Here is a 10,180-nt window from a genome sequence, read left to right on the forward strand (position 1 = left end):
AGAGGCCAGTGCTCCTACCACTGAGCAGCCTCACAAGCCTCAGTCATGATCCTTTACAAGCCCCCGCAGTGGACTGGGCATGGTGGCACACACACACCCGAGGGGCAGCGGCACGGGGTCTCTGTGACCTCAAGTCTAGCCTGTTCTACACAGGAAGTTCAAGGCCACCCAGGGCTACCTAGTGAGATTCTATCTTTAAAAATAAAAAGTTAAGCTGGGTAAAACAGATCTCCTGGCTCGTTCTCCTCTCTGCCACTTTTACCCAGTCAGGGTTAGGCACTTGCTGCCAAACATTGGAAGCGTATTGTATCCATTGTGATGTTTAAAGTTGGCACAAATGAAGAAACTACAAAGAAAAAGATAGGAGTTGCAGGTTACGAATACCAAGGGAATGTAGGAGTGACCAGAGATACAGGGTCACCTAGGGAAGACTTACAGAAAAAGCAATTTTAAACACTAAGGCCGAGTGGCGTGAAATCACTTGAAAATGAGGACCTACAGATCAGTTAGGAGAGGGACCAGGGAAGGCTGAGTCTAGGGAGTGAGCCTGTTTGTGTAAAGGTGAAAAAGGCGCGCCTGTCACCTCAGCACCCAGGAGGCAGAGGCCAGCCTGGGTTACATAGTGAGTTCAGGCCTTCCCCGGGGGGGCTCTCAAAAGAGGGTAAGGTGTTTGTGTGCTTTTAAAGATGTTTTCCTTGGACTGGGGATACGCCTGGCTCACAGTCTCTACCCCCAAAGGGGGAGGAGGGGCTTCCACCATCTTCAGAAAACCCTGGAACTCCCAGATTGAAGCCTGCTGGTATAAACGAGAGTACAAAGGAAGGTTCACTGACTGTGTTTCCTCTCTTGACGGCAGTCTAGGAACATATGCGTCTTTACACGGAAGAATCTATTGTAAGCCCCACTTCAACCAGCTCTTCAAGTCTAAAGGCAACTATGATGAAGGCTTTGGGCACAGGCCACATAAGGATCTGTGGGCGAGCAAGAGTGAAAACGAAGAAACTCCGGAGAGACCAGCGCAGCCGCCAAACGCCGGGGCCGGGGAGAGCCCCAACAGCCCCGGGGTTGAAGATGCCCCCATCGCCAAAGTGGGCGTGCTGGCCGCCAGCATGGAAGCCAAGGCCTCCTCCCCGCGCGAGAAGGAAGACAGGCCCGCGGAGACCAAGAAGCTGCGCATCGCCTGGCCGCCCCCCGCCGAGCTGGGCAGTTCGGGAAGTGTCATGGAGGAAGGGCTCAAGGTGTGCAAGCCCAAGTGGCCTCCCGAGGAGGACGGCGCCAAGACGGAGGCCGCCGAGGACGTGGACCTGAAGAAGCTGAGGCGGTCGTCGTCCCTGAAGGAGCGGAGCCGCCCGTTCACGGTGGCCGCCTCCCTGCGAGCCTCCGCCCGGAGCCCCAAGGCTGGGTCGCCGCCGCTCCGGAAGGGCTGGAGCGCGGAGCAGGGCGAGGAGGGGGGGAGGGGGCGGGCGGAGGGCGCGGGCGCCGCGGGGGAGGGCGGCGACGCCGCGAGGCCGCGCTGGCAGAACGGGGGGTCCCGGCGGCGAGGAGGCCGCGAGGGGCGGCGAGGACGCTCGTCCTCCGGAGCCGCGCGGCAGGGGGTCCGCCGAGGACGGCAGCCCCGTCCCGGCGCCGCAGCCTCCCGGTCGGCCTGGCTTTGCAGACCTCACCGCCACCCAGAACCCGAAACCCCAGGATGGGGGGTTCTGGGAGGGGGAGGTGGTCCGGGAGCTGTCCGTGGAGGAGCAGATCAAGAGGAACCGGTACTACGACGAGGACGAGGAGTGACCGCGGCGCCTGCCGTCCTGCTAGTAAATCGCTGCCCTTTGTCACGGTGCTCAAAGCGGGCCGCCCGGCGCCTGCCGTCACCTATGTGGGCGCACCCTTAGGAACGACCCCCCACCACCAAAACCACACACACGCACAGAGAACCGGCTAGCGGCCGTCCATCGCGGGCCCGCAGGGTGGCGCGTGCGCCCTTAGTCCCAGCCTGGTCTTCAGCGTAGTCCCAGGCCAGCCTGGTCTACCCAGAGAAACCCCGTCTGGAAAAACCAAAGGAGGAAACTCCATTTCCGCGGTGAGGACGAGTGAGGGCTGAGCCGTGAGTTCTCTCACCGGCGCAGCCCGTGTCCTCTGCCTCCCCCAAAGTCAGCACCAAGGCGCTGCGCAGAGGCAGCTTTTCACACTGCAAACACCTCTGCGGGTTAGACGCACGCAGAACAGTCCAGGGGCCTGCATACCGTGACCGGAAGCACTTCAGTGTAAAGGGACAGTGTAGATATTTTTACCAATTTCGGGTTTTAGTACTCAGCTGTCGAAATCAAATATTTGGTCTTTCAAACTTTTTTTTTTTTTAATGCATTTTCTTCCTCTGGTAGATACGGGAAACTTACTGCCTTCCCTCCTACTCGCGGCGTTTTTAATCACTGAGGTATGACACCGTCGGCCGCCCTTGGCCCAGCGCCGGCCCCACCGACCTGCCCGCCTGACCCCAGCCCATGTGAGAGCCTCCGCAGAGCTGTCCTCTGACGGACACCCCCCGTGGCACCCGTCGACGGTGATATAAACAAGAAAGAACACGCAGCCAACCTTCCCAATGCCTTCCAGACAGAGCCACCTGCCCGCCGGTGCTGGACGGGCCAGCGGCACTGCCCTGTGCCCCGCCGCTGGGCTCCTCTTCTGGTGGCAGATGGTATTTCCAGGGTTAAATCAGTTTTTGGCCTTCTTGGGTGGTGTCCTGGTTTGATTCTCCGTTGCTCTGATAAAACACTGGGCAGAAGTGGCCTGGGGGAGGAAGGGTCCTTTCCTCTTACAGGGCACAGTCCAGCCAGGCCCAGGGAAGCGGGGCAGGAACCGGGCTGCAGGAGGGGCGCGGAGGCCTCGGAGGGGCGCCGCTCACGGGCTGGCCTTCTTCCACAGGCCGCCTGCGGCCCACCACAGGGAGAGTTCTCTAGGATGATGACGTTATAAGCAAGTACATTTACTGTACATAATCCATATCCCAAATTACGTGTATGGGAGGGGGGTGTTTTTAAGGTAGAGTCCTTTTGGGTTTATAGAGATTTAGCTCGGCTTTAGAGATGTAAAATAATGTTTCCTGATAGTCTTGTTCAGCCTGAAACATTTTTATTCAATAAAGCTTTTAATTTACATTCCAGCTTTCCACGGTTCTTTTTCTGCTGTGTCTTTTTTATTTGTTGGGACCAACTTTTATTTGCGCAGTCGAGAGGGAGAGTGCTATGAATTCGTCTCGCCACTAGATGGTGATGTTGAGCTGAACGGTGGACTTTTCATGCACCCTGAGAGAAGACAATTTTTTTTTTTCTGTAAAATTGCAAGTAATTTGGCAAGAGAATTAGTATGTGCGTTCAAAATGAACTGTTTGTTTTACCAATTCAAATTCCAGTGGTGGTTTTTACTGTTTATTGTACTCAACATTTGGTAATTCACCTTACAATTATGCCTAACACACAAAATAGGGTTCCAGCCATCTCTGCTTAAACCGTGCATTCTCTGCTCTAGGTGTGAGCGTGTACAGTTGTTAGTTTCTTCTGTAGAACCAACTGCTCCAAGTGTTTGCTGCTCTTGTTGGTTTGTTGTTTTAATCATAGCTTGGAAATCAGCTCTGGTGGCTAGGAGGCTGAGGCAGGAGGATTACTGTCAGTTAGAGGCCAGTCTAAGCCACAAAGTGAGACCCTGTCTCATTCAAACAAACAAACCCACTCAAGAGGCTGGAGGGTTGGCTCAGGATTTCACAGTAATCGCAGTTCTTCCAAAGGACCCAGGTTCGGTTCCCAGCACCCACATGGTGGCTCACACCCATCCAAACTCCAATTCTGGAGAATTGGACACCCTCTACCGACATCCATAGATATACACACTAGCAAAGTATGCACCTGATTGAAGGTTTTAAAACAAAAACTGGAGAGGTGACTCTGTAATCCCAGCTTACAGGAGCTGAGGCCAGGGCAGGGCCAGAAGTGCAAGGCCAGCCTAGGCTACAGGGGAGACCGTGTCTACAATTTTTTTTTAATTTAGTTTTCCACGATAGGATTTCTTTGCAGGTAGGTGAGCTCTGGAGGCAGTCTATTACATCATGCAGCATCTCCTCCTTTTTTGGGGGGGAGGGGGGCATGGTTTCTCTGTGTAAACTGAACTTGCCCTGGAACTTGCCCTGTAGACCAGAGCTCCGCCTGCCTCCGCCTCCCAAGCGCTGGGATTACAGGTGTGCACCACCACGCCAAGGTTATACTTCCAAGTCTTAAACTCTCCCTGCAGCCAATCGTTATAGGGTTTTAGGTTTTTTTTTGTTTTTGTTTTTTTAAGATTTCTTTATTTGCACTGGAGAGATGGCTCAGAGGTTAAGAGCAGTGGCTGGTCTTCCAAAGGTCCTGCGTTTAATTCCCAGCAACCACATGGTGGCCCACGACCATCTATAAAGATGAGCTGGTGCCCTCTTCTGGCCTGAAGCCATACATGCGAGCAGAACACTGTGTACATAATAAATAATAAATAAATAAATAAAGCATTTTACCTGCACATGTGCCTGCAGGCCAGAAGGGGGCAGCAAGTCGTGCGCCACCGTGTGGCTGCTGGGAATTGAACTCGGGACCTTTGGAGGAGCAGCCAGTGCCCTTAGCCTCTGAGCCATCTCTGCAGCACTCAGCTTCACAACTTTGGCCTCAGTTTCTCTGTCGTGTCTCATCTCCTAGATACTTCTGCCTCCACTCGTGGCTTCTTGCATCTGCTGTAGGTCCGGCCTTTTACAGCTCAGCCATAAGTCCTTTTCTCCCACCAGCTTTTATGTGAGTTCAGGTACGCAGATGTGTGAGAATACAAATAAGACATTTACTGAGAGTAAATCAGGAGGAAATGTATTTTTGTGTAAGGTCTTATGTGTGAGTATTTTGTGTGTTTGTGTGTATGTGTGTCTGTGCACCACGTGTGTGGCTGCTGCCCATGGAGGCCAGAAGTGGACATTGAATCCTTGCAACTGGAATTACAGAGTTGTGATCTGCTATGTGGGTGCCAGGAATTGAACTTGGGTCCTCTGGAAGAGCAGTAAATGCACCACTGAGCCATCTCTCCAGCCCTTCAAAAATTTTTTTTTCGAGACAGGGTTTCTCTGTTTAACAGAGCCTTTGCTGTCCTGGACTCACTTTGTAGACCAGGCTGGCCTCAAACTCACAGAGCTCTACCTGCGTCTGCCTCCCCAAGTCCCGGGATCACAGGCGATCGCCACTGAGTGTGGCTATTTACGTTTTTTTTTTTAAAAGATTTATCTTTATGTGTGCATGTTTGTCTGCATGGATGCATTTACACCACAGCCGGCAGAAGTCATTGCATCCCTGAAATGGAAGGAACAGATGTTTGTGAGCCAACATGTGGGCACTAGGAATAGAACCCCAGCCCTGTCTTCAAGACCAGCGAGAGCTCTCTCTCTCTCTCTCTCTCTCTCTCTCTCTCTCTCTTTATTATTTGCTGTATATGAGTGCTCTATGACAGAGAGGGTAGCAGTTCTCACTCCAGATGGTGTGAGCCACCACGTGGGTGCTGGGAATTGAACTCAGGTCCTCTGGAAGACTAGCCTGTGCTCTTAACCACTGAGCCATCTCTCCAGACCTCCAGCAAGTACTCTGAACTGCTGAACCATTCTCTCCAGCCCCAATTTTTAAAAATTCAGTTGTGTCTCAGGGCTGGGGTGTGGACATCTGAAGAGAATGTGCCCCAGTCAGTTTTCTCCTTCTGCCGTGTGGGTCTCGGATTAATATCAGGCTCCATGGCAAGCACCTTCACCTCCTGAGCCATCTCTCCAGCCTTCCGTTTTATCTTTAGACAGTTTCTCACTGACATTCAGCTAGGCCTGCTGGCCACTAAGCTCCAGAATCCACCTGTCTCCGCCCCAGCACTGGGGTCTTTAGCACGCATGGCAGGCACGGGTTGTTTTGTTTCGTTTTGCGTCTGTGTTTCGATTTTTGTTCTGTGTCACCATTACAGCCTGCTCTATTCATGATAAAGACTGTTCGTAAGAGTCTTTAGTGGCTTAGTGTTGTCAACTAGGGGTTGAGTGAACAGGAGACCAGCCTCCCACTCCAACACAAAAAAAGAACGTCAAGCAGCTTGCTTTGCACCTCAAGAGGGGTGTGGCGTACTTTGGTCGGATTATAATTCCAGCTCCGGTCTTGTATGTACTGCCACTCATGAGCCTTAAAAGCCCATTCGGGGCTTTTAGCAGAGTCCCTGAGAGATGCTTTCCCTCCCTGCCCCTGTCCTGCTCTGAGAGGCCTGCTGCACCGTAAGCAGTCACCTAGAAGCTGGAGGGTTCTCTCTCCCAGAAGGGAGCTCTGCAAAGCCAATACAAGCTGTCTGAAACAGTCCTGACTGGAGCGGGACTCGTGCGGCAGGCGCCATGGCCGTGATTAACCACGGTGGCCGAGGTCTTGCAAGCTGGAGCAGCTGGACGTCACGACGGTCCAGCTGATCATCAGAAAAGGGTGGCTTGGTTGCAAGGGCGGTGGCTCTTGGCTAAGCCAAGGCATGGAGACACAAGTCTGAGCACTGTCAGCTGGAGGGTGAAACTGGCAGGTCCTCCGAAGCTCAGCTTGGCTGAAGTGACTATCAGCATACTTACAACCAGGCCTATTATTAAGGCTACTTAGCAACGTCCGTCTAATCCCTAGACAGATGCCTTCAGGGGATGTTAGCGCTGGCCTCTCAATCATATATTGTCTCAATCATATATTCCAATAGGAATATATTCTCTAATAAACGTGGGGGACTGGTACAAGCACATCTGGGGGGAATTTAGAATAGCATCTTAGACCAAGACCATTGTTCCTTCATGCTCAGCAGACATGCTTTCTGTTTCTTAGTGCTCATTTAAAATCCCTGGTGCTTGCTTACTTTTTTTTTTTTTTTTTTTTTTTGGCTTGTTTTTGGAAGACAGGGTTTCTCTGTGTATCCCTGGCTGTCCTGTAACTCTAACTCAGAGATCCGCCCGTCTGTCTTCCAAGTGTTGGGATTAAAGGTGGCACACACACAGGCAAACGTTGGCTAATTGGCTAGTTTTTAAAATAATCAGCCTAAGGAAATGAGGGAAGGTGTCTTCCCATTAAGTCACTTAAGTTCCAAGTGCAGTGGGACTTTTTTGTAAACAGGTTGGGGAGGAGGTGTTAAAACATTGGCCTAGCCTGGGTGATGATAGTGCATGCCTTTAGTCCCAGCACTCAGGAGGCAGAGGCAGGTGGGATCTCTGAGTTTGAGGCCAGCCTGGTCTAGGCAGTGAGATCCAGAACAGCTAGGGATACTCAGGGAAAAAAAAAAAAAAAAAAAAAAAAAGTCCTATGAGAAGGAGAAGATAAAAAGACCTGAATTCCTTGTTAGAAACAAAAGTTTTATTGGTGCTGTGTACTTACAAAAAATGAAAATGAAAAATAAGACTAATAATTAATGTATTTTTACAAAGTCTATAAAAATCACAAGGTGCCTAGGGCTGGAGAGATGGCTGCACTGCCAAGAGCACCTATGACTTTTGCAGAGGATCCAGGTTCCTAGCACCCACAGAGTGTCCCCGAAGCTCTGTGACTCCAGTTCCAGGGATCTGATGCCCTCTTCTGACCTCTGCAGGCACCAGGCACATCTGTGGTACCACCTACTCATGCAAGCAAAACACAGATATAAAAAATCTAGCGTGTGCACATGCACATACAGGCAGGCACAAACACTCGGGAAAGCGTGCTCATGAACAGATGCTCACACACATTCATGCATGCTCACGTGTGCACACACACATGCACACACAGAGTAGCTGCCCTGACCTAGTGCTGCCTTCAGATGGGCATTGCTTCAAGCAATGGTTCGGGAGGCAGTGACGTCACTGTCACTTAGGCATATTAGAAATGCGAAATTCAGAGAGGAGGTAACAGCTCACCTGCAGCACATATGCTTCACATGTGGGAGGCCCGGGGTGGGGTGCAATTCAACACAAAAAATAAAAATAAAAAATAAATAAATCCATTCCATGGGTTCTGTTCTGAAGCCCCATGGGCAAAGTAGTTAGAGGAAGTTTAATTCAGAACCTGGTTTCCCATCCCAAGACCTTCTAGGTCTATGTCGTGTGGCTAGAATACAAACACACCTTTAATCCAGGAGACAGATGCATGCAGATCTTGGAGTTCAAGGCCAGCCTGGTATAGAGCAAGTTTCAGGTAAAGAAAAGCTTAGGTCCAGGTGTGGTGGTGCATGCCTTTAATCCTGAACAATGAGGGTAAAGTTAGTTTGTAGGAGGAAGCACCCAGTTTGAAAGTCTAACTGAGTGGTGGAAAGAGATAGTGATAAATCAGAGAATATTTGACAGAATAGGATATGCCCACCTCTCATAAGAAGAGAGAGGAAAGGGAAGCTATTTAAGGGGCAATTCTGAAAGAGGAGGCAGTTTTACTGGGACAATAATAGGGAGACAGGCTGCAGAGAGGGAACTCAGGTGAAGACAGAATGAGCCAGAGAATGAGAAGGAGCCAGGAGATTAGAGCAGATTGCTTGAATTAGTTTGAGGCCAAGCAGACCAATTCAGAGGCCAAGAGAGAAATGAGATTGAATAAGTCAGCTGGGAGAGGAGCTTGAGCCAGAACAGCTGAGTTGAACCAGCCAGCCCAGAGCTCAGTAAGAACAAGAAAGGGTGAGCTTGTTAAGCAGTGAGTCTCAGAGGCTGAAGACATTCTAGGCCTAGGTTACATGGTGGAGGCTAGAAGCTTCCAGGACTAGGCCTAGGTCAGCAGACAGAGGCGGTGAGCCTCCAAGACAACAACTGAGACAGGCGAATGAAAGTTCGTGTTACATATCTCCGGTTGGGCCCAGAAGGTTGTCAGCACACTCCACACAGCAGGCATCAAGCAGGTTTGGGAAGCACTGAGGTGGGGTAACCTTTTCAGTGGACTCACTGGATGGCTCTTCCGTGACGGCCCCTCACCTCAAACCTTCAGCGTGCCTTCCTAGTTGTAAAGCTACTTGATCTGTTATCCTCAGACCATTAAGTTGAGATTTCCTTCCTGGAACTCCCCTCACCACCATCTCTAGTTAATTTCTGGCTATTAACCTTGTAGCTAGGTTTTAAGCAATCGGGTTCAGGGTTCTTTGGCAATGGAAGGACAATTTAGTCTTCTGAAAGTGCCAGGTCTATGGTTTGCTTCCTTGTTTGCGTAGACTCACAAGAGTTCAATGTTCACAAGAGCTCAACTTGGAGCACTTAAAGTTGAGGTGGTTTGTAGGACAAGGAAATCAGGGTTCTCGAGTTTCTAGTTACAGCTGCTTATCTATATGACTTTGGGCAAACTATTCTGCCTCTTTGAACTTGAGTTTGTTTCCATAAAAGAATGGGCAATAATGGTATTGATTTCGTAGGATGCAGGAGAGAAAGAGCCTGTGGGAAACGTTCTAGCAGTCCCGGCCACAGGACAGACCTCATTAAAAACTGACAGTCATTTGTTGTTGTTTTTTTGTTTGTTTGTTTGTTTTTCCGTGTTGCTTTTTCTCCAACCCCTTTCTGCTCCTCCCCACCCCCGAAAAAGGAAGAACTTTTTTGTACTATACTGTATATAAACTGGTCTTAAAGTCATGACAGTTCTCCTCCTTCAGCCACCCGGAGTGCTGAGACCAAAGTCGTGAAACGCCACCTCCGCCCATTTCCCCTTGCTCAAAAGGGACTGGGGGCGGGGGAAGGGGGGGGTCTCGTGTAGCTCAGGCTGGCCTTGAACTTGCTAGGTAGCAAAGGATGACTCTGAACTCTTGACCCTCCAACCTCAACCCCCCGCAGCGCAATTACAGTGGAGGCTTGTAATTACAGGCTTGTAATTTAAGGGTATTTTAGGGCCCTATGTTTTCTATCAGAAAAAGTGGAGGTAACTTTTAAGGCCTAAAGCCTTAGAGAAGGGGGTGAAACTTCTGGAGGTGCTTAGAACACGGCCGACTGGCTGGGACACGGGGACCGTGAGTGACGAGCAGGACTGTAAGGCCGGAGCGGACCCGAGTCTACCGGACTGGGAAGGTCCTGCAGGAGGGAGAACCACCCCGCAGCTCGGGCGTGACCGAGGCGCAGGCGGGGCGGGGCCCGCAGGTGAGAGGGGCGTGGCCGGGCGAAGGGCGTGGCCGGGCGAAGGGCGCGCGCCGAGGCGGACCCCACCTGCGGGCG

General features: G+C 51.2%; 1 protein-coding gene across 1 annotated transcript in view; it reads left to right on the forward strand.

Moving 5' to 3' along the window:
* The window catches only part of Lima1 (LIM domain and actin binding 1), an 88,958-nt gene extending 85,812 nt beyond the window's left edge, over nt 1–3,146 (forward strand). Inside the window, exon 11 of the mRNA XM_021634974.2 lies at nt 857–3,146. Coding sequence (XP_021490649.2) covers nt 857–1,883 — 1,027 coding nt within the window. The 3' untranslated portion in view covers nt 1,884–3,146. The remainder of the gene's footprint in view (nt 1–856) is intronic.
* Nucleotides 3,147–10,180: the final 7,034 nt, after the last annotated feature.

The sequence above is a fragment of the Meriones unguiculatus genome, chromosome 8 (assembly GCF_030254825.1).
Source record: "Meriones unguiculatus strain TT.TT164.6M chromosome 8, Bangor_MerUng_6.1, whole genome shotgun sequence".
Taxonomy (NCBI): Eukaryota; Metazoa; Chordata; class Mammalia; order Rodentia; family Muridae; genus Meriones; species Meriones unguiculatus.